The sequence below is a fragment of the Microcaecilia unicolor genome, chromosome 7 (genome assembly GCF_901765095.1).
Source record: "Microcaecilia unicolor chromosome 7, aMicUni1.1, whole genome shotgun sequence".
Lineage (NCBI taxonomy): Eukaryota > Metazoa > Chordata > Amphibia > Gymnophiona > Siphonopidae > Microcaecilia > Microcaecilia unicolor.
Genome location: NC_044037.1, coordinates 186,664,332 through 186,688,816, shown reverse-complemented (window position 1 = coordinate 186,688,816; position 24,485 = coordinate 186,664,332). Strand labels below are relative to the sequence as shown.

The 24,485-nt window shown below is 44.0% G+C and overlaps 1 protein-coding gene across 1 annotated transcript in view; it reads right to left on the bottom strand.

Annotated features, from left to right (window-relative positions):
* FN1 (fibronectin 1) overlaps positions 1–24,485 on the bottom strand; it is a 268,540-nt gene that overhangs the window by 121,059 nt on the left and 122,996 nt on the right. The window contains 8 exon segments of the mRNA XM_030210701.1: positions 95–221; positions 223–255; positions 257–369; positions 2,427–2,621; positions 3,347–3,436; positions 5,320–5,448; positions 6,309–6,485; positions 7,988–8,165. Of these exon segments, the coding sequence (XP_030066561.1) occupies positions 95–221; positions 223–255; positions 257–369; positions 2,427–2,621; positions 3,347–3,436; positions 5,320–5,448; positions 6,309–6,485; positions 7,988–8,165 (1,042 nt within the window).

Here is a 24,485-nt window from a genome sequence, read left to right as displayed (position 1 = left end):
TTAGTCACATCACAGAATATAAAAGAACAAAGGAACTGATCACAATTAACTAAAGTACTCAGCAAAATGCTTTGCTGCAACATATGAAACGTACTGGTTGTTTGCTCTCCCACCAATGGTGTGCTCTCCTGGCTGTGATACAATGCATAGATCTTGAAAGTGTAGGTTGTCCCAGGTAGAAGTTCAGTTATCTCAGCAAAGCTGTTCCTGCTGATAGGCAGACCTGAGTCCTTGAGTACCAGGGAGACCAACAGGAAACCACTATCACACGATAACCAGTCACATCACCCTGTGAGGGAGTCCACATCACCGTTATCTTGACATCTGTTACTTCTGTAAACTGTAGATCCGTTGGAGAAGGCACATGAACTGACAGAGTAAGACAACAATTATTAGATGACCATACAATTTAATAAATCACTGATGTCCTAGTGGCACTTACATTAATCTATGTGTTGTCAATCATTCTGATAGAATGAACGTGAGGCCAATCACAGAGGTACCGTACCAATACTAATGAACCATTACCTAGTTCGATAGCTCTGCTTCCCAGAAGTCTAACCCAAAAAACCCACAGCTAATTTTATTCAAGTACAGCATCAATAGTTACAAGCAATCACCTCATGTATACTAATAGCATCCAGAGAAGCTATCTCATTCCTATAATAAAAATATCCAAAATTAAAATGAGCCAATATTCGAAGTGATTTAACTGGTCGGAAATGGTTTCTGGCCGGTTAAATCACCTTTTTGGGGGCTAACCTTTCATTTTCAGTGGCACTTAATCAGTTAGTACCATTGAAAATGTCTGGTTAGCACCTATCTCAAAATTGGATATTTTGGGGGTGTTTCAGGGACAGATTCAGCACTTGATATTCAGCACTTAACTGGGCAGGGTAATCAGATAAATAGGAACGCAGAAAACTCAATCCTATCTTTTTGCGGTGCACCATAGCTAGTTAAGTGCTGAATATCGCACTTAACTAGCTATGCTTTAGCTATCAGGGGCATTTTCGAAAGAGAAGGGTACCCATCTTCCGACACAAATCGGGAAATGGGCGTCCTTTTCTCAGGGTCGCCCAAATCGGCATAATTGAAAGCTGATTTTGGGTGCCCTCAACTGCAGTCCGTCGCGGGGACGATCAAAGTTCATGGGGGCGTGTTGGAGGCGTAACGAAGGCGGGTCTGGGGCGTGCTTAAGAGATGAGCGTCCTCAGCCGATAATGAAAAAAAGAAGGGCGTCCCTGACGAGCATTTGGTCGACTTTACCAAGCCTCAAAAAGGTTCCCAAACTGACCAGATGACCATCGGAGGGAATCAGGGATGACCTCCCCTTACTCCACCAGTGGTCACCAACCCCCTCCCACCCTAAACAAATAAATTAAAAAAAAAAATTTCCCAGTCTCAATGTCATACCAGCTCCATGACAGCAGTATGCAGGTCCCTGGAGCAGTTTTAGTGGGTATAGTGCACTTCAGGCAAGCGGACCCAGGCCCATCCCCCCCCTACCTGTTACACGTGTGCTGGTAATGTGAGCCCTTCAAAACCCACCCGAAACCCACTGTACCCACGTGTAGGTGCCCCCCTTCACCCCTTAGGACTATGGTAGTGGTGTATAGTTGTGGGTAGTGGTTTTTTTTTTTGGGGGGGGGTTGGGGGGTTCAGCACCGAAGGTAAGGGAGCTATGCACCTGGGAGCAATTTGTGAAGTCCACTGCAGTGCCCCTAGGGTGCCCGGTTGGTGTCCTGGCATGTGAGGAGGACCAGTGCACTACGAATGCTGGCTCCTCCCATGACCAAATGCCTTGGATTTGGTCGATTTTGAGATGGGCGTCCTCAGTTTCCATTATCGCCGAAAACCGGGGACGACCATCTCTAAGTCGACCATTTCAACATTTAGGTCGACCATCTCTAAGGTTGACCTAAATGTTGAGATTTGGGCATCCCCGACCGTATTATCGAAACGAAAAATGGACGCCCATCTTGTTTCGATAATACGGGTTTCCCCGCCCCTTCGCCGGGACGTCCTTAGAGATGGGCGCCCCCATTTGATTATGCCCCTCCACGTAAACCCAAAAATTCAATGCTGAAACCTGGACATGGCCCGGCACTGAATTTTCGGGTATAACGCCAATGGAGGTCAGCGTCACTGGCTCATTATCAGGCCCAAAGTTAATACTAGTGGATGATTTTACTTTAATGGGTCCTTAGGCAATTATGAGGTTAAAATCCAGTTAGTTAACCAGAAAAATATCTGATTAGCTTTAAACATATATTCAGAAACATAATTGGTCTCAATAAAGTTAGAAAATAGAAAAAAAAAACTAGGAGCACTCTTTCAGATTCTTTACTGTTGCATTTGCTAAATGTAGAAAAGATAAATTGTATGAAATACTGAAAGAGAGAAAGCAATTAGAGGTAAGTTACCTGTTTCTGCCACACCAGTTGTTTCTTGCTGGATGAAGATTGGGGTGCTCTCTTGGTTTTCTTCCACAGCATAAATAGTAATGTTATATTGAACACCAGGCAGCAGCTCACTAAGGGTCACAGAAGTAGCAGTGTCTGGGAGGTTGAGTTCAGTGCTGCTTCCTTCTACTGATGGCGTGTAGACTATCCTATAGCCTAATAATCAAGAATGAAATATAAAATATTATACAGAACCTTGCACAATGCTTATAACTCTAGCTTCACAACAGAGTCAAAGACTTGCATTGGAGTATTCTTTTTGGAGGCATCAAGGCATTCGTTGTTCACAGAAAAAAATAGGCATGCATACATTTTTACCATTACCAGTAACATATACCTCCTGAAAGATCAAGCAAGTAGAACACCTTTAATCTTATAAGGAATTAGAAACTGTAATATATATATATTTTTTGTTACAGTAAGAGAAATGTGGAATGTCAAAATACAAAGATAATTAAGCATAACCTCCACTGTCAGGCCTTTCTATTATTCCATATTATGTAGTCCTCTCAGAATCCTGAAATGATTAAAAGCCAGATAAAACAAAATGCAAAGTTTACAAGCTAATCTTCTCTGCACCATATTTACACCTTGACCTTTCCTGTGGACTATTACAGCACACAATCCATCTGTGCACTTTGTTCCATAAACTGCCCCTAGAAATGGCTGTGAAGTGGGGAAACACATACCTTTTACAAATTTTTAATCTGTCCTGTATACTTATCTTCCTCAAAAAGGTATGTATAGTACATCTGTTGACAGTATATTCAAATGCACCTGTAAAACGATTACTATCTGTTGCAAACTGAGACTTGATTTTTGATCTTGGTTTATACTAGTTTGTAAAATGGCAAAAAAGTATGCTTAGAAAATAATCAAACCTGTAATTGGAGCTTGTGGTCTGGCCCAGCTGATGGTGATGGTGGTGTCATCCACACTGTCTACAGCGTGCTCAGAGGGTGCGTCTGGTGCTGTTAACAGTAAAGGAGAGAGTTAAAGAGATGCAGACATGGGTGAGTCCACTTTATAAAGACATATGGACCCATTCAGGAGGGTCCAATGTTAATATACCAAAGAGGGCAATTCGACAACTCACTCCTCAAGGAATTGCACTGATAGTCTATTTTTATAACGGCATCCGGGTACCTAGATTCTGTTCTAGAATACATTTTGATTACTGTAGCGCTTTATTAGTGGACTTCCAGCGTAGATGCTGAAATCTTTACAGGTAGCTTTCACAAGTCTCGCAATATGAATATATTTTCCTCGTGTTAGCTTCATTCCATTGGCTGCCCATGAGAAAGGATTCTTTAAGATTTTAAAAGCATGTTAGATCTTTGAGGTCTGCTAACAAAATGTTATTGTAAATTCCTATCTTCGATCTGTGAGTCTGCTAGGTCTTTGATCTTCTACATCCCAAGTGATAGGACCTACTTTATGGGCAAGCTTTGCCTGTTGATCTACATAAAATGGACTATTATCTTATTTTTAGAAAACAGCTTAAGGCTTTTTTTATTTCGTGAGGCATTTGAATAAGTAAGATCTTGATTTGTGATAACTGTACTATGAAATGCAAAAGGACTGGTTCTGAGGTGTTCTTCCTTTAATATAGTGACATGTGTGTCCTAGTATGTTTGTACTGGACTAGGTAATTTTATTATGTATGTAATATTGTAATCTGTTGGAAACTGTGGACTATGTGGGCTCTAAATTTAAAACTGTATGTCTGATCTTCAAGGCCCTAAAAGGAGTACCTGAAAAATAGGATGATCTCCACACACCTCCAAGAACACTAAATTACCTCCCAAGGACTTTCACTAACCACACTCTCTTCCAAAAGACATTCACAATGTGATACCCGCAAGCGAAACGTCTCCGGAGTAGCCCCCACACTCTGGAATGCATTGCCTGAAAGACTGCACTTAACACTTCAGGAAGCAGGTGAAAGCTTGGCTCTTCAACCAGGCCTTTAATGGAAGAAGTAACTAACCGTTAGTCTCACTCACACACACAAGGAGTGACTCGGGCTGCATATACTGCAGCAGGACATGTCTATCCACTCCTACCTAGCTGAGATAATATTCAACCATTTCTCTAACCTCATATGCAACTTGTAAATCAATCACCTTACTTTCTAACTCTTCCTATTTTCTACCTATCTATATGTTACATCTTTGCTTTACTCTTCACTATCCATTATAATGTTCTATTACGTATTGTGTTGACATTGTAAGTAGTATACCATGCCATACTTTGTATTGTTTTGAATATTTTTACTACTGTATTTGCCTATGCTCATGTTTGATCTATTCTACTGTACACCACCTTGAGGAATGCCTTCAAGAAGGTGGTAAATAAATCCTAATAAATAAATAAATGTTTTAAATAAACAATAAATAAAAGTTATGCGTGTAAGTGGGAACTTCTGCATGTCCTACCCTATATACATCCCCTTGGATTTACATAACTCATAAGTTATGCACACTGCTATAGTTTAACACTAAGGCACTCTGTAGGCACTTTGTGCGTAAGTGTACACTTATGCAGATAAATACTAGTATTCTATACATTTACGCACACAAGGGGTACATAGATGTGGGCACCTAGATTATAGAATTGCCCTTCATGGATTTAGAAGTCTAAGTCATCGAATGCTGTAACTTTTTTTCAGTATTGTGTTTGATTCTCATTAGACATTGATGTCATTACAAGGCTAGAGTTTGTATCTTAGAGAAGGCTGATCACCACAGGGACATTTATTACATTTTCATAAGACTGACAACTTACCCAGACATCTACTAAAAAGAATAGAAAGAGGTCCCCTTAAAACAGTACTTCTAAGCACAATACTTACCTGTTGTCTGAGATGTTGATAAGATCAAATCAGTTTCTCCTTCTTCAGTAATCTGGTAGACATGGATATTGTACTTGCGACCAGGAAGCAAATCAGGGATACTGACAGAGGTAGCTGTATTAGGAAGTTCTGAATATCAAAATAAAAGAGGGAGAAAAAAGGGTTAGGACCAAACTTTAGGAATCTTTTTAGAACTTAGGCATCTTTAGTAGCAGTGTTCTACAAAAAGAAGACACAAGAGAAAATGTTCTGACCATTATAAGCAATAAAGCACCAAAAAGGATCTAAATATAAAATTCTATACTGAAAGCTAAAAAAATAACATGCTTGGGGCCAAGTAACAGGTGTGTACTAACAGACAAATAGATTAATTGCTTAATTAAGTTAACAAATAGGTTATTTACATGGAGTTTTTGGTATTTTTGCCCAATAGCCCAGGTGGCCTCCAACTTGTTTTCCATCTCTAAAAAAAAAAATCATCTTTATTATCTCCCCAAATCTTTCTCATCAGACTGTGAAGCCCAGCTGCAGCTGCAGAAGCAAATACCAAGGGCAAGTTAAGACTCCTTTCCCAGATATTCTAGCAGTACTTGCACATCTCCCAACCACCATAACAAGTCGACACCACCAACCATGTAAGTGTATTGCACAGTATTTCAACCATATCTAATATTTGTGCTTCTTGGAGGGGCCACTGAACCACATCAGTAATCCACTTTTGATTTCATTTGCAAAGACTGTCAGATGCCACCTTTCAAGGCTTTAGAAGAAGCCACAAAGTTATAGATACCAAGTAACTGCCCCTGTCTTGTTACATGCGGCCCTTTTCATTTATTCTCCCAAATCCTCAATTAGGCCTTTGGAAACTCTGATTTGTGAAAATCATCAGATTCTAACTTTTTAAAGTTCTTGGCACATGACTTCTATTGATTATTAAGCACCATTTTTGAAAGGTGTTGCAGAGTCCTATATTTCAGACTTCTCCTTACCAAGATACTGCTTTGTAGTTCCATCTTCACTGAGCTCATACTCTACACGGAATCCTGAAATTGTATCTGATGCAGACACCCAAGAGACCACAAAACTACTGGATGTGATTTCTGTCACAGACTCAGAAGTTGCCACCATAGGAGGAAGGGGTGTAGTTTCTCCAGTAACTGTATTACCTGATGAAGAAAAATGGATATCAAGTTGTAAAACTTGTGTGGAGCTACTCCACAGGTATTTCTCTTTAGCTATATATGCAGTCTATGAACAGACAGGGCCACTTGAAAGGCATATTCATCAGTACCATCTTAATATGGATAATAATAAGTATTCCTATTTCCTAGCAGGTCAATATTTAAATGCTGAGGTGAACATTTATTTTAATCTTTCCTTATTGTCCATTCCAGACCAGTCCACACAAGTGGGTTATGTCCCTCTGCCATACAATGGATCTAGAGAAAAGCAGCTCAGAGCTCAATTCACTCTCCTTATAGTAGGCTGGTGCTGCCTTCAGCTCCTCAGTATTTCTCTAGCTCCAGTAGATGGTGCAGACTTGTAGCCTGGTGCAGCCAAGTAGGCTGCTCCTAGGAAAGCTGTAGGCCCAGATTCCTAGTGGAGCACAGACCGAACCTGGGGGATCATGCAAGCAACAGTCCTTTGGAGCTGATTCCCTCTCCCCTAGTGAACAGACTAGAAGGCTAAGATTGATGGCGGCTACAGCATTACAATGAATTTGTCTGCCTGATATGGTTTACACAAGAATGCATATGCTCTAGCTAAATTTCAGTACAAGCTATAAAATCCCACATATAGACTAAATGATAAAGAATCCATGTTGCTATATTGGTTCTAAAGAAACCTAGATTTGCAGGTTGCCACATATTTTACTGAACAAACATAAGAAGGAAATTGAATAAGGAGCCACCTAGTTCTATGCAGCAGAGATATGTGTAAATGACTGTATTCTAGTCATTTTCTCTTTAAGTGGCCATTTATGCTTAAATGATCTCATAGAATACAAACTAGCAGATGGTGTATACTTTGCCGGTGGGTGTGCGCATGGGCTGAGCATGCAAATATATGCATGAATTATAGTTTTCAATAATTTAAATGCATTCTGACTAATGTTTAGTCATGTCAGCAGCAGTGGCGTAGCCACAGGTGGGCCTGGGTGGGCCGGGGCCCATCCACTTAGGGCTCAGGCCCACCCAACAGCAGCACATATTTAGTGCTAGCTAGGGGGGATCCCAAGCTTCGCCAGCTGAACACCTCCCCCTGGTGGTGCTGAAAACACTGCTTTCCACTTCAGCAGTCTAAGCTTCCTAAGCTGCTGATACTGGCCTCATCGCATTGGGGGGGGGGGGGGGGGGGGGGGGAGGAGAACACTTGGTGCCCACCCACTTCTTGACTAGGCCCACCCAAAATCTGCTGTCTGGCTACGCCCCTGGTCAGCAGCAAGAGCAGCAATAGAGCTAATGTAAGTGATCAAACCATAAATGAAAATACATTTTCTTCCACTTGCACTAGTGTTCTATAAAGAAAAGTAGGTGCCTATTTTCTTTATAGAATAGGCTTGAAATAGGTAGCTGTTTACTCTCTTATCCTAGGCAACCTGTTATAAATGCACCCCAAAATGCTAAAAAAAAGAGATAATATTTGAAAGAATTAAGGCAATACTCACTGGATACTAGAGTGGTGGCAGTGGTTGTAAACTCGAAGTTTGTGACCTCTCTTTGACCATATTGCAGTAAACTGATGAGCTGACCTTCATAGACCACACCAGCTTTTAGGCCAGAGATTGTATAGGAATTCAGGTGGCCAGGTATAGTAGCCTGTCTCCACTGAGTCTCTTTATTTTTCTGAAAGATAAAGATGTTATGAAGTACTACCAGCAAAGGGTTAATTTAAATTCCATTCATGTAGTGGTGCCATTAGACAAAGAAATCACAAACAAACTCCCAGCTGTATCCAGTTACTAATTTCTTTCAACCTCAGCTCCAAACTGTGAAAATCCATTGAAATTTCCAGTCTAGATGCCCTATACAAAATCAGCCTTTGCATGTTCAGCAGGAAGTGACTGATTGATAGCCAGGTCTAGAGAACAGAAAGGCTAAGGTATAAAGTGCTAACAGAGGAGTCAAGATAGCAACAGAGTGACTTGCTGCTGTAGAGGATCCTGTGGAATTTGGTTATTTGGGATATTTACCTTGTTATCTTTTTTCCTGATGCCCAAACATAAAGGAAAACTGAAGGGTGTTTCTCCTTCCCCTTCAGCAACTTGAACCCCATAACAAACTGTAATTAACAGTTTTTACAGTCCCCTCTATGAGTGAGTCTGCTGTCAAAGTTAGGAAGGACTCTGGCCAGGACAGCAATACTGCGCTGAGCCCCTTGGACCCTGTCTCTCCTCTGATTCCAGGAACTTCCATACAGCAACCTGTCAGGTCTGGAGAGGAGCCCAGAATGGAATCTGAGCTGTCTGGTCAAGCCACTCAGTTGATACCCAGTGATTCTGATATAACTTTGGCATTTTTAGCACCAACTCTGGAGGAAGAGCTTTGGGGGCAGCCAAGCGGAAGAAGTGAGATAGGCACTAAAGAACCATCTACGGCAGTAGGTAGGACACTGAGTGGTGTGTCTGCTCAGCTGGCCCCTCTTCAACCACTTGTGAAACCTCAAGAAGTGGCTTTGGATGCTTTGTAGTTGGCAATGAAAAGTCTCCATAAGTTTTGTTCTTCCTTTGTCCAGATTTCATTAAATGACTCAACTAAGTTGCAGCTCTGGAAACTGGTCTTTCTCAACATGACACTAGACTTGGGACTTTGTAAGCTTCTATACACCATTTAAAATCTGTTGCCTCTCAGCATACTCAAGATAAAGTTATTCTGATGAGGAAAACTGAAAATAAAGATTAAAACAACAAAAGAAGAAAATCTGGATAACTGTAATAGAAGTTTGAATCTTACGTTATTTAAAAATTTTCCCATCTTTAGGTTTGTTTCTCCTAGAGATTTGTTTCAGCTCTTTTTGACATCAGTCCTTAAAATGTCTGAGACTAATTTGCCTCCTATGCAGAAACTGTATTATTTAGCTATAACTAAAGTGGAGAATACTCAAACTGTTCAAACAGTGCTAGATGCCTCAGCTGTTCTAGAGTCTTCTGAAGTAGAAGTTTCTAGGAGAATTACACTATTGGCATCATTTGTACTTTTTCATTACAAAGAAACAGTTTTGAGACTTTATTATAGAACTGCAGATACTAGCTTTCTGGGAGAAAAATTGTCTCTTTTTCCAAATGTCTCTAAATGGACACAACTTAGGCAGAAGAAATTTCTCTCTATGCATTCTGCTGTGTTGGCATTGCAGAGTGGCAGCTTAGTAAACTGGGGAGTTAGGACAGTGGTGTGCTGGAGCCGGTTCATACTGGCTCACAAGAGCCAGTTGTTAATTTTTCTGACATCTTGCAAGCCGATTGCTGAGGCAGGGCGAGCTGGCTCGCAGTGCCTCCCCCCCCCCCCCCTCAAGCCGCGGGTCCCAGCACATACCAAAAGCCTTTAAGGCAGCCACCCTGGTGGTCTAATGGATTCTTCGGGGCCCAGCAGGAAAGATCCCCAGTCTTTCCTGCCCGCTGCCAGCGCTGACCCTCCACTGTTTAAAATGGCTACCGAGACTTCCAGCAGCGACCTCGTGAGACTTTAAGTCTCGCGAGGCCGCCCTTGTAAGTCTCTGCAGCCATTTTAAAGACAATGCAGCATGAGCGGAGGGTCAGTGCCGGCAGCAGCAGGAAAGACTGGGGATCTTTCCTGCCCGGGCCCCGAAGAATAGATTAGACAACCAGAGTGGCTACCTGCATTTAGGTATGTGTTGGGACACTGCAGCTCGGGGGATGGAGGAGCGGGGAGGAGGCCTAGAGTAGGTGGGGTGGGGACCGTAGGGAGGATTCTCAAAAAAAATATTTTCAAACATGCTGGCTTGTGCATATGGATGTTTACAGAGGAAGTATAATAACGGAATAAATTTTCACCAGGGGCGGGGAGGAGGTCTCAAATAGGTGAAGTGAGGTGAGGTGGGGTGAGGACCGTGGACCGAATACTGTAAAAAAAAAAAAGTTGAATTTTCAAACATGTCGGCTTGTGCATACACACAGAGGAAGTGTAATAAGGGAATAACGTTTCATAGGTAGAGTAGTAATTTGTTATATATTGTAATCAGTGTGTCATTTAGAGGGGCTGGTTATAGGGACACCCTAACCCTGTTATATTGGTGCAGAGATTTTTTTTTTTCTCCTGGTAAAGGGTTTATAAAACAGACATCATGTTATGATAATCAAGTGCTCAACGTTCAGAGTTTCTATCTATTTATTTACTTATTTATGGCATTTTATCACACATTAAACATGAATTAGATTGGAACCTGGGAACATTTAATTTTTTTTTCTTGGAGAGAGTAATGTATTGCCCCCCCTCCCAGGCTCTCTCCCCAGGTATAGCGAGCTCTGCAATTTTTTTAGGGGGGCTGCAGAGATGGGGGAGAGGGTGCAGAGGTGGACCGGGGAGAGTGCCTGTTGTTAAAAATTTACCAGCACACCACTGGGTTAGGGCCTTATTCTATAAAGGTTATACTTCTAAATTTACGCTCCTAAAATTTATGCTCCTAATTTAAGAGCATAATTTATGCTCCTAAATTAGGAGCATACTCTATGCTCCAAAATAGATTATGCTACTAATATAGAAGCATAATCTCCCAATCAGAAATAGTACCAGTTCATCACAGTCTTACCTGAATCTCCACTACCCAAATTGCAAAGGACTAAAATATAAGACAACCCATGAGTCCAACTTCTCTTACATAAGCACGCGCCTAAGGAACGCACTGCCACAAGTGGTGAAAACAATTTACAATCACCTAAAATTCAGAAAATTATTAAAGAATCACCTATTTGGAAAGGCATGCCCAACTGACCCAACTTAAATGCCTCAACCCTGCAACACTTCACTATCAAAGATTGTACTGGACATTATCTAACCCTTTTACCTCAAACCCAACTTGAATGAATCTTATCTTCTCTACCCCACTATAACATTTTTTGTACTTATCCCCTACCGGACTTGGCGAATGCCTTTACGGTATTATGTAAGCCACATTGAGACTGCAAATATGTGGGAAAATGTGGGATACAAATGTAACAAAAAAAAAAATAAAATAAAATAAGGCCCTTGGAGGGAGTACCTAAACAGAACTTGACTGGGAAATACCTACTATGCCATACTTTATATTGTTGTTTGAATATTTTTGTTGCTGTAATTGTCTATTGCTTATGTTTGACTTATTCTTGCTGTACACCGCTTTGAGTAAATTCCTTCAAAAAGGCGGTAAATAAATCCTAGTAAATAAATACGTATATGGCACCTAAGAAAAATAGGCACTGACTAAGTGTATGCTATAATCAGCGCCTAAATCTACACGCATCCATTTATACCAATGAAAATGTGACGTAAATCCCAGCACGTAGATTTAGGCACACTGGTCCATATTCTATAAGTAGGAGGCCCTTTTACTAAGCAACATAGGCAACTACGCGTGCCCAACATGCGTTAATTTTGAGTTACCAACCAGCTTATGTGTGGCCCTTGCGGTAATTTAATTTTTGACATGCATCTGCTATGCGCACTGTAAAATATTTTTATTTTCTGGCACTTGGGCAGTAATCAGGCGGTAATCGGCATTTTATGTGTGTAGACCATTACCGCCCGGTTACCGCATGAGACCTTACCGCTAGGTCAATGGCTGGAGGTAAGGTCTCAGACCCAAAATTGATGTGCAGCAATTTTCATTTTGCCGCACGTCCATTTTCGGCAAAAATTTAAAAAGGCATTTTTTACAGGTGCGAAGAAAAATGATTCTGCCTGCGCCTAAAACACACTTCTATACTACCGCAGGCCATTTTTCAGCACACCTTAGTAAAAGGTGCACCCCTTTTTTGCCTATGTGTGTTAGAAGTTCGATGCATATCATTACAGAATATGCTTAGTGAATTGTACACCTCAATTCTAATCGGTGCCAATTAGTACTCATTATTGCTTGTTAAGTGATGATATCAGCGCTCATTAGCTTGTTAAGTTACGTGCATTGTTAAAGAATCCGTGCCAATTTCGGTGCAGATCTCTAGGCACGCTATATAGAATCCAGGGGTTAGTGTGCAATCCACATAGAATGCAACTGCAAGGGGGGGGCGTACACATGGCACAGCATGGGCAAGTCCCACACTTATGTGCATAACTTGCAAAATACTATAATTCATGAGCTAAAGTGCAACATTTACATGCTCATGGTTACACCTTTCTTTTGCATGGCATAAGTGCTGGCACCTAAATGTTGGCATGCAAATGTGGACTTAGGCTCTATTCTATAACAGAATCTGGGCACCCAAATGCCATTATAGAATTCACACTCAACACCCTGCTTTTTTGTGCCCATATTTGGGTGACCTTTATAGAATTCCTCCCTAAATATGTGAAGGGGGGACATTTGTTTTATATTCAGGGCAGAAGAGATTGGAGAAAGACTGCTGTTTATTTTTAAGGGGAACGGATACCATTTCATTTACAGAATGAGTTTGTAAGAAAACTAGCAAAACTGAAAGTGATCAAAGCAGCCATGGGGCCAGATGAGATATATCCAGTGCTTTTTTTGTAGAAAAAAAGGTGCCGGTACTCACTGTGGGTGGAGTCACTACATATGACTCCACCCCTATTATAGCCACACCCACATTAGCCACACCCCTTATACCAGCCATAGTGCATATAAACAGACATCATTGAAAATATACTAGTACAGGAGAAAAAAATAACGTGATTTGTTTTCATTATAAATAATTTCTGTATGCTGTTACAGCTCCATTATACCCAGTGCAAAATAAGACAGCAGATGTAAATTCTCAAATTGGACATATTCCAGACACTAAAATGAAAATAAAATGATTTTTTCTACCTTTGTTGTCTGGTGACTTTGTTTTTCTAATCATGATGTCTCAGTATCTGATTCTGCTGCTTTCTGTCCTCTTAACTCCGTTTCCAGGGCTTCCTTTCCATTTATTTCTTTACTTTCTGCCTTTCTTCTTCATTTCTTACCCTACCTCCCTGGGTCCTCTGCAGACTTAACTGTCCAGTGGATCCAGCTTCTGCCTATTTTCTACATCCATGTGCAGTTTTTCTCCTCTCTTCCTTTTCCCTCATCTCATCTCCTTCCTCACTCTTCCCTCGCCTCCATCCATATCCAGCATTTCCTCTCTCTCCCTTCCCTCTCCTCCATCCACTCATGTCTAGCAGCCCTCCTCTTCCCTGCCCTCCCCTCCATCCATCCATGTCCAGCGACCCTCCTGTCCCCCTGCCATCCACCTATATCCAGCAACCCCCCCTGTCTCCCCTGCCATCCACCCATGTCCAGCGACCCCCTGTCCCCCCTGCCATCCACCCATGTCCAGCGATTCTTCTCCCTCCCCTGCCCTCCCCTCTCCCATGTCCAGCAACCCCCCCGTCCCCCCTGCCATCCACCCATGTCCAGCGATTCTCTTCCCTCCCCTGCTTTCCGCTCTCCCATGGCCAGCGATTCTCCTCCCTCCCCTCTCCCATGTCCAGTGATTCTCCTCCCTCCCCTGCCCTCCCTCTCCCATGGCCAGCGATTCTCCTCCCTCCCCTCTCCCATGTCCAGCAATTCTCCTCCCTACCCTGCCATCCCCTCTCCCATGGCCAGCGATTCTCCTCCCTCCCCTCTCCCATGTCCAGTGATTCTCCTCCCTCCTCTGCCATCCCCTCTCCCATGGCCAGCGATTCTCCTCTCTCCCCTCTCCCATGTCCAGTGATTCTCCTCCCTCCCCTGCCATCCCCTCTCCCATGGCCAGCGATTCTCCTCCCTCCCCTCTCCCATGTCCAGCAAGTCTCCTCCCTCCCCTGCCATCCCCTCTCCCATGTCAAACTTCCACTCCACTCTACTGACGAAGTCGCAGGCAGCGGTGAACTGGTGGGCGGCGCTAGTAAAAGCAGCAAGCTGGACTCCGTCATCCTTCGCTTCCCTGCCCTCTCAGCGTCCCGCCCGCCCTCGCGGAAAGGAAATGATATCAGAGGAAGGCGGGACACAGAGAGGGCTGCCCTCTCAGCGTCCCACCTTCCTCTGATGTCATTTCCTTTCCGCAAGGGCGGGCGGGACGCTGAGAGGGCAGGGAAGCGAAGGACGATGAAGTCCAGCTTGCTGCTTTTACTAGCGCTGCCCACCAGTTCACCATTGCGACTTCGTTAGAGTGAGTGGAAGTTTGACATAGGAGAGGGGAGGGCAGAGGAGGGAGGAGAATCGCTGGAAATGGGCGAGGGAACATTAGTAAATACTGCGTGAACCAGGGGGAGCTGCTGGACCTCTGAAAAAAGGGGCCAGTATGCCGTACCGTTGCGTACCGGCACAAAAAAAGCAGTGGATATATCCTAGGATTCTATCAGAATTGTAGTTGAAGTCTCTACAGAGTTTGACGTTTGGTCTATTGTTAAAAATCTTAGACCAACTAATTCTTCAGGGGATAAATGTTTTCCGATGGTATTTAACGCTACAGACGAGAGTTTAGGTAGAGTGATTTTGAAAGTACTAAATGTGTCTTAAAGGTAAGATTGAGTGATCGGTTCTCACAAAAATGGAATTTAGTGACAGGGGTTCCACAAGCGTCTTCCCTGTCCCCTGTCTTAGTTAATATTTACCTGATTCCGCTTTGTCATTTAATGAGTTCTCTCAATATCCATTGTAGAGTTTATGCGGCTGATATCTAGTTTTTCTTCTCTTTTGATACTTCTATAGAAAATGCAGTGGCAAGATTGCAAGTGGAAATGAGAGTTCAGTTTAAAATATTATTGTTAATTCATAAGACCTTGAAGTTGGAATCTGATCATATCTGAGAACAATTCTTACTAACCAGCTAGATCTTTGAGATCAATGACTGCAGGTCTATTGGTTACGAAAAATTCATTTTATTTATTTATTTGATTTGTATCCCACATTTTCCCACCTATTTGCAGGCTCAATGTGGCTTACATAGTACCGTAGAGGCTTTGAAGTCTCTGGTGAACAAATACAAAGTAATGTTGAGATAGGATAGAGTTCATTAGGGAGTCGTACAATGGAAGAGTTGAGTAATGTCCATTACGTATTTGAGTTTTGTTGTGTAGCAGAGTTCAGGCATTTAGCTGGGTCGGTAGGGTATGCCTTTTGAAGAAACAAGGCCAAAAATGTTTTCTATAGCGGATCTACAACTGTGGAACTTTTTGCTGGGACAAATCAGGTTGACATCAGATACAATTTAATTCAAAAAATTATTAAAAACACATTTCTTTGGTTTGGTATTTTAGATCTGAGAATCATATGTATATTTTTAGCAGTTTGGAGACTAATTTACTGTGGAGATGATGGAATGTTTTTATTGTTTTAATGTAATTCATATGTTTTTGTATTTTGGTGTTCAGGATTGTGTATGTTTTACCGTTATCCGCATAGTTATATATGGAATATAAATGAATAAACTAAACTAAGGCAGCTTGGAGAAGTTCTGGAAGTTCCAATGCAGGATGTATTCAAAAGATCTTTGGGCAGGAATGGAGACAGACTGATGTTATCCTTCATAAAAGTGGTAACAGAGAAGAAACTGAAAACTAGAAGTTGGTTATTCTTACCTCAGTGGCTGGAAAATTAACTGAGACTTTACTAAAGGAAAGGATAATAAAGTATTTATTTATTTAACCATATTTGATATTCTGCCAATGTCTGAAAATTAGTGTTAAGGTAGAACATATTTTTCAGGATCAGAAGCAGCATGGTTTTACCAGAGGAATATTGTGTCATATAAATCTGATAGATTTCCTCTATTAGGAATTAGATCAAGGATGTGGCTTACCTAGATTTCAAAGCTGGTATTTACATTTCCCCTAGGAAACTCCTTAAGAACTTGCAACCAGAATGCAGTCATTTCTGATCTAAGCATGAAATAAATGAGAAATACTTTCCACTTGAGATAGTTTTTCTCATGATGATTGAATTATGGATATATTTGAAAGATGTATAAATGGACCATAGCCAGAACTGAAGCTTTAACAGTTGCTGCTGCTTTAAGTCTTCTGATAATTCAATCCTTTTTAAGATTGTTACTATCCACCAGATTCTCTATAGGTTGCCCAGAGTTGGACAAGTTTGGGTGCAGATTGCAGATCCGCAGGTAAACTAGCTAATTAAGCGCTAACAATCAATAATTAATGTTAAGAATCACTTAACAGTAATTAGGAGTTATGCTCTGATCTGCCGTATGCCCTATTCTATAACATGCGTGTCTTGCCCTTTACAGAACACTACCTTAGCGTGCATCTTTTTGGCACATATCTTTGGGCACCATTTACAAAATCTAGCCTCATGGGTCCAATATACGTGCCCATATTCTTCCGAATAAACCTTTTAATACTGTCCTGGATAAAAAACTCATAAAGTCAGCAGTCAGAGGATGAGTACTAAGGTAGCGGATTACACTCAAAACTGGCTGAGCAATAGATAAGAGGATACTAATAAATGAAAGTCACCATGAGTAGAGTACTTCAAGGATCATTTCTGTGGCTGGCTGGCTCTTATGCTGATAATACAGAAAAGCGAGGAGGAAAAGTTTATTTATTTATTTATTTGTTGCATTTGTTTTTGCAGATGATATTAAGAAATGCAGCAGACCTGGTTTTTTATGTTCCATGTTTTGATATCTACCTACAGCCCGCATATGAGGAGGCAGTTTGATAAATATAATAACAAAATATAATTAAGGAAATTTAAGGAGTGGACCAATACTTGGCCATTAATACTCAACGTGAAATTGTGCAGACAAGCATTTCAGATGCAGAAATCTATGAGAGTGGTCCATAATGGCAATGTAAGAAGCTGATATTCACCAGCAAGGTGAGAGATCTAGGGGTGATAGCATGGGCGTAGACTGGGGGGGGGGGGGGGCGACGAAGATGACAAAGATGACTTAATCTACTTTCCCGCAGCGGCGAACGGGCGGGCGATGCGTAAAAGCAGCAAGCAAGCAGCCAGGCTCGACTTCCTGAATCCTACCCTCTCAGCGTCCCGCCCGCCTGAAAGGAAATGACATCAGAGGAGGGCGGGATGCAAAGAGGGCAGGATTCAGGAAGTCGAGCCTGGTTGCTTGCTTGCTGCTTTTACGCGTCGCCCGCTGTGTCCTGGGACTCCCGCGCGTGTTGTTGACAGTCGGTGAGGGAGCGCGAGGTGGAGCAGGAATAGAGTTTTTTTGTATCGAGTGAGGCGATGGCGGTCAGTGGAGACAAGGAGTCGGCGGTTTCTTCATTAGTGGAGAGTCTACAAACGTGGTGCTGAGATATCCATGGCAGTGCATCATAGGAGTGCTGAAATCTTTGCTGATGAGGTGGAAGTGGTGAAAAACGAAATGATCAGACAACAAAAGGTAGAAAAAAGTATTTTATTCAGAATTTAATTGGAATATGTCAGCTTTTGGAAATGTGCATCTGTGGTATGGGAAAGGGGGTGGGGAAATACTAGTGGAGAGGAAGAGGGAGTGCTGGGTAAGGAAGAAAGAAGGAAGGAAGGGAGAAAGAGCTGGCTTTTTTTGGGAATAACCATAATGAATATGTATGAGATATCTGATACATATTCATTATAGTTATTCCCCAAAAAAAGCCAGCTCTTGCTCCCTTCCTTCCCTCCTCCATATTAGCATAATTTGCATATACAAATATGCAAATGAATATGCTAATATGTCCCACCCCTTCCTTTGCCCTCCCCCCCCCCCCAATGAAACAGTCAAACTACGCCTATGGGTGATAGTATCTGATGATCTCAAGGTAGAGAAAAAACACTAGAACCAGAAGGAAGCTTGTGAGCAAAGAGAGAAGAATAATGACTCTGTGTGAGGCCTCACCAATTCTGGAGACTGTTCTCCTGTACGAATATAGGCAGGTTGGAGGTGGTCAAAAGATGTGAAAGCTTTTGTAACTAAAACCAGATGACATAAAACTCAATGTGGGCTATCATTAACATGGGTTATTTTACTGTTAACCCACATTATTAATAACTAGGTCTCACTGCATAAAGTAGGACCTGTGTTAAAATAGGACGAGTTGTGATAAAATAGCCATCTTAACTGTAGTCCACATTGATAATGTCTCTCCTTAGGGACTTAAATATGTACATATCAGAGCAGTGATTCACTACCCTTCCCTGGGGATCTCCAGCTAGTCAGGTTTCCAGGGTATCCATAATGAATATGCTGAGATAAATTTAATTGCAATAAAGGTAGAGCATGCCAATATATATCATACATATTCACTGAACATATCCTCAAAATCCAACCGACTAGGGGTCTCCCAGTACAGGGTAAGGAACCACACTGCACTAGAAGAAAGGAGAGATGGGAGAAGTGGGGAGATATGAGAAGGGACATTCAAATATCTCAAAGTTATAAATCTGACACAAGATGCAAACATTTTAAAGAGAAAATGATGTTCTAGAGAAAAAGGTTACAGCAAAGGTTGTGGGAGAGACTTATAAGTAACATCTAAACCTATTTATTTATTTATTTATTCATGGCATTTAATATACCACCCTTCTAGGTAGGAACCAAATCAAAGCAGTTGACACAAATAATCTAGCTATAAATATAAGCATTATACAGAGCTTGAACTGGCCTAGAAGCCACCATTAAAAAGTTGTCAACTTTATTAGATATGATTGGGACATATATGGAGGGCAGTGGTAGCTAAGAGATCGGTCAGGTAAATCATGTGAGGGGAGGGAGTTGGTGTTGGGTTCTGCACAAAATGTATCTGCATTTCTACCCAATGTGGATAGATCTCAGCTGGGCGGACTTGATACACGATTTTGATCCTTATCAGCTATCATTTACAATGCTACTTGTAAGCAATATCATAGAGTTTTTTTTATATACACACTCCCCTGGATTCTATAAAGATCATCCAAATTTGGGCATGGATCCCAGATCTGTGTGCAAACTAATTAGTTAATGAGCTCTTTGACGTTAATTGGCACTAATTAAGACTTACGTGGAGATATGCCTATAAGCTACTATATAACACTGCTCACCTAAATTGTCTCACTTGCATCTCAAAAGGGTGTGTGACCAGGGGAAGGGCAAGGGTGGGTCAGGGGTGTTCTGAAAATGTAGGTGCAGTATTAAAGAATAGGTCATTTGCATGCCCAACTGTTATAGATTGCAAGCCAGCATTTGCACCAGGTTTCAGCAGGCGTAAGTCCTCGCACCCAAAGTGATGTACCTTGGGAAGAATAATCTGAACCATAGTTATCTGATGTTAGGGTCCACTTTAGGAGTCAGCACTCAAGAATAAGACCTAGGTGTCATTGTAGACAATACATTGAAATCTTCTGCCCAGTGTGTGGCGGTGGCCAAAAACGGAAACAGGATACTAGGAATTATTAGGAGAAGGATGCAAAATAAAACGAAAAATATAATAATGCCTCTGTATTGCTCCATGATGCAACCTCACCTTGAGTATTGTGTTCAATTCTAGTCGCCGTATCTCAAAAAAGATATAGTGGAATTAGAAAAGATTCAAAGAAAAGTGACCAAAATGATAAGAGGGGACGGGGCTGCTTCCATATGAAGAAAGGCTAAAGAGGTTAGGACTCTTCAGCTTGGAAAAGAGACAGCTGAGGGGGGATATGATTGAGGTCTACAAAATCCTGATTGGTCTGGAACAAGTGGAAGTCAATCGAATTTTCACTCATTCAAAAAGTACAAAGATCAGGGAACACTCAATGAAACTGCATGGGGATACTTTTAAAACAAATAGGGGGAAATATTTTTTCAGTCAAAGAATAGTTAAGCTGTGGAACTCATTGCCGGATGATGTTGGAAATGGCAGTTAGCATATCTGGTTTAAAAAAAGGTTAAACCATGTAGCCATGGGCGCTACAGTTGCTCCATCTGTAGCTTGCCTTTATATGACCAATTTTGAAAAAGGGTATGATACATACCTGTAGCAGTTGTTCTCCGAGGACAGCAGGCTGATTGTTCTCACGACTGGGTGACGTCCGCGGCAGCCCCCACCAACCAGAAAGAAGCTTCGCGGGACGGTCGGCACGCAGGGCACGCCCACCGCGCATGCGCGGCCGTCTTCCCGCCCGTGCGCGACCGCTCCCGCCAGTTGAATGACTAGCAAAAGATGAAACACACAACTCCAAAGGGGAGGAGGGAGGGTAGGTGAGAACAATCAGCCTGCTGTCCTCGGAGAACAACTGCTACAGGTATGTATCATACCCTTTCTCCGAGGACAAGCAGGCTGCTTGTTCTCACGACTGGGGTATCCCTAGCTCTCAGGCTCACTCAAAACAAGAACCCAGGTCAATTGAACCTCGCAACGGCGAGGGTACAACAGAAATTGACCTACGAAGAACAACTAACTGAGAGTGCAGCCTGACCAGAATAAATTCGGGTCCTGGAGGGTGGAGTTGGATTTACACCCCAAACAGATTCTGCAGCACCGACTGCCCGAACCGACTGTCGCGTCGGGTATCCTGCTGGAGGCAGTAATGAGATGTGAATGTGTGGACAGATGACCACGTCGCAGCCTTGCAGATCTCTTCAATAGTGGCTGACTTCAAGTGGGCCACCGACGCTGCCATGGCTCTGACACTATGAGCCGTGACATGACCCTCAAGAGTCAGCCCAGCCTGGGCGTAAGTGAAGGAAATGCAATCTGCTAGCCAATTGGAGATGGTGCGTTTCCCGACAGCGACCCCTAGCCTGTTAGGGTCGAAAGAAATAAACAATTGGGCGGACTGTCTGTTGGGCTGTGTCCGCTCCAAGTAGAAGGCCAATGCTCTCTTGCAGTCCAATGTGTGCAACTGACGTTCAGCAGGGCGGGTATGCGGCCTGGGGAAGAATGTTGGCAAGACAATTGACTGGTTAAGATGGAACTCCGACACCACCTTCGGCAGGAACTTTGGGTGGGTGCGGAGCACTACTCTGTTGTGATGAAATTTGGTATATGGAGCATGAGCTACTAGGGCTTGAAGCTCACTGACCCTACGAGCTGAAGTAACTGCCACCAAGAAAATGACCTTCCAGGTCAAGTACTTCAGATGGCAGGTATTCAGTGGCTCAAAAGGAGGTTTCATCAGCTGGGTGAGGACGATGTTGAGATCCCATGACACAGTAGGAGGCTTGATAGGGGGCTTTGACAAAAGCAAGCCTCTCATGAATCGAACGACTAAAGGCTCTCCAGAGATGGCTTTACCTTCCACACGATAATGGTAAGCACTAATCGCACTAAGGTGATTCCTTACTGAGTTGGTCTTGAGGCCAGACTCTGATAAGTGCAGAAGGTATTCAAGCAGGTTCTGTGCAGGGCAAGAACGAGGTTCTAGGGCCCTGCTCTCACACCACACGACAAACCTCCTCCACTTGAAAAAGTAACTCTTTTTAGTGGAATCCTTCCTAGAGGCAAGCAAGACCCGGGAGACACCCTCAGACAGACCCAACGCAGTGAAGTCTACGCCCTCAACATCCAGGCCGTGAGAGCCAGGGACTGAAGGTTGGGGTGCAGCAACGCTCCGTCGTTCTGCGAGATGAGAGTCGGAAAACACTCCAATCTCCACGGTTCCTCGGAGGACAACTCCAGAAGAAGAGGGAACCAGATCTGACGGGGCCAAAAAGGCGCTATCAGAATCATGGTGCCGCGGTCTTGCTTGAGCTTCAGTAAGGTCTTCCCCACCAAAGGTATGGGAGGATAAACATACAGGAGGCCGGTCCCCCAATGGAGGAGAAAGGCATCCGACGCTAGCCTGCCGTGTGCCTGAAGTCTGGAACAGAACAGAGACAGCTTGTGGTTGGTCTGAGAGGCGAAAAGGTCCACCGAGGGGGTGCCCCACACTCGGAAGATCTTGCGTACCACTCTGGCATGGAGCGACCACTCGTGCGGTTGCATGACTCTGCTCAGTCTGTCGGCCAGACTGTTGTTTACGCCTGCCAGGTACGTGGCTTGGAGGAGCATGCCGAACCGACACGCCCAACGCCACATCCCGACGGCCTCCTGGCACAGGGGGCGAGATCCGGTGCCCCCCTGCTTGTTGACGTAATACATTGCAACCTGATTGTCTGTCCGAATTTGGATAATTTGGCAGGACAGCCGATCTCTGAAAGCCTTCAGTGCGTTCCAGATCGCTCGGAGCTCCAGGAGGTTGATCTGCAGACCCTTTTCCTGGAGGGACCACAGACCCTGGGTGTGAAGCCCATCGACATGGGCTCCCCACCCCAGGCGAGATGCATCCGTCGTCAGCACTTTCGTGGGCTGCGGAATTTGGAATGGACGTCCCAGGGTCAAATTGGTCCGTATGGTCCACCAGAGCAGTGAAGTGCGGCAACTGGTGGAGAGGCGGATGACATCTTCTAGATTCCCGGTGGCTTGGAACCACTGGGAAGCTAGGGTCCATTGAGCAGATCTCATGTGAAGACGAGCCATGGGAGTCACATGAACTGTGGAGGCCATATGACCCAGAAGTCTCAACATCTGCCGAGCTGTGATCTGCTGAGACGCTCTGGTCTGCGAAGCCAGGGCCAAGAGATTGGTGGCCCTCGCTTCGGGAAGGTAGGCCTGAGCCGTCTGGGAATTCAGCAGCGCTCCTATGAATTCCAGAGACTGAGTTGGCTGGAGATGGGACTTTGGGTAATTTATCACAAACCCCAGCAGCTCCAGAAGTTGAATAGTGCACTGCATGGACCGGAGGGCTCCTGCCTCCGAGGTGTTCTTGACCCGCCAATCGTCGAGGTATGGGAACACGTGCACTCCCAGCTTGCGTAGGTAGGCCGCTACCACCACGAGGCATTTGGTAAACACTCGTGGGGCAGAGGCGAGCCCAAATGGCAGCACACAATACTGAAAGTGGCGTGCGCCCAGGCGGAATCTGAGATACTGTCTGTGAGCTGGCAGTATCGGTATGTGAGCATATGCGTCCTTTAAATCCAGGGAACATAGCCAATCGTTTTTCTGAATCATTGGCAGAAGGGTGCCCAAGGAAAGCATCCTGAACTTTTCTTTGACCAGGAATTTGTTCAGGCCTCTCAGGTCTAGGATGGGACGCATCCCCCCTGTTTTCTTTTCCACAAGGAAGTACCTGGAATAGAATCCCTGCCCTTCCTGCCCGGGTGGTACGGGCTCGACCGCATTGGCGCTGAGAAGGGCGGAGAGTTCCTCTGCAAGTACCTGCTTGTGATGGGAGCTGAAAGACTGAGCTCCCGGAGGACAATTTGGAGGCAGGGAGGCCAAATTCAGGGCGTATCCGCACCGCACTATTTGGAGAACCCACTGGTCGGAGGTTATGAGAGGCCACCTTTGGTGAAAAAATTTTAACCTCCCTCCGACCGGCAGATCGTCTGGTACGGACACTTGTAGGGCGGCTATGTTCCCGTGGATCCAGTCAAAAGCCCGTCCCCGGCTTTTGCTGTGGAGGCGCAGGGGGCTGCTTAGGCGCACGCTGTTGACGAGAACGAGCGCGCTGGGGCTGTCCCTGTGCCTGACGAGGCCTTCGGGCCGGCTGGTTGTACCTACGCTTTGCAAAAGAATAGGGTGCAGCCTGCCGTGCCCGGGAAAAACGCCCACCCGTGGGGGCGGATGCTGAAGGCGCCCGGTGGGAGAGCTTGTCGAGAGCGGTTTCCCGCTGATGCAGTTGGTCCACCATCTGCTCGACCTTCTCACCGAAAATGTTATCCCCCCGGCAAGGGACGTCGGCCAGTCTCTGCTGGGTGCGGTTGTCCAGGTCAGAGGCGCGCAGCCATGAGAGCCTGCGCATCACTATACCTTGGGCCGCAGCACGAGATGCCACGTCACAGGTGTCAAAAATACCCCTGGACAGGAACTTTCTGCATGCCTTCAGCTGCCTGACCACCTCCTGATAAGGCCTGGACTGCTCCGGCGGGAGCTTCTCGACCAGGTCCGCCAGCTGTTGCACATTGGTCCGCATGTGGATGCTCATATACTACTACTATTTAACATTTCTAGAGCGCTACAAAGTGTACGCAGCGCTGTACAAACACAGAAGAAAGACAGTCCCTGCTCAAAGAGCTTACAATCTAATAGACAAAAAGTAAAGCATTTAAA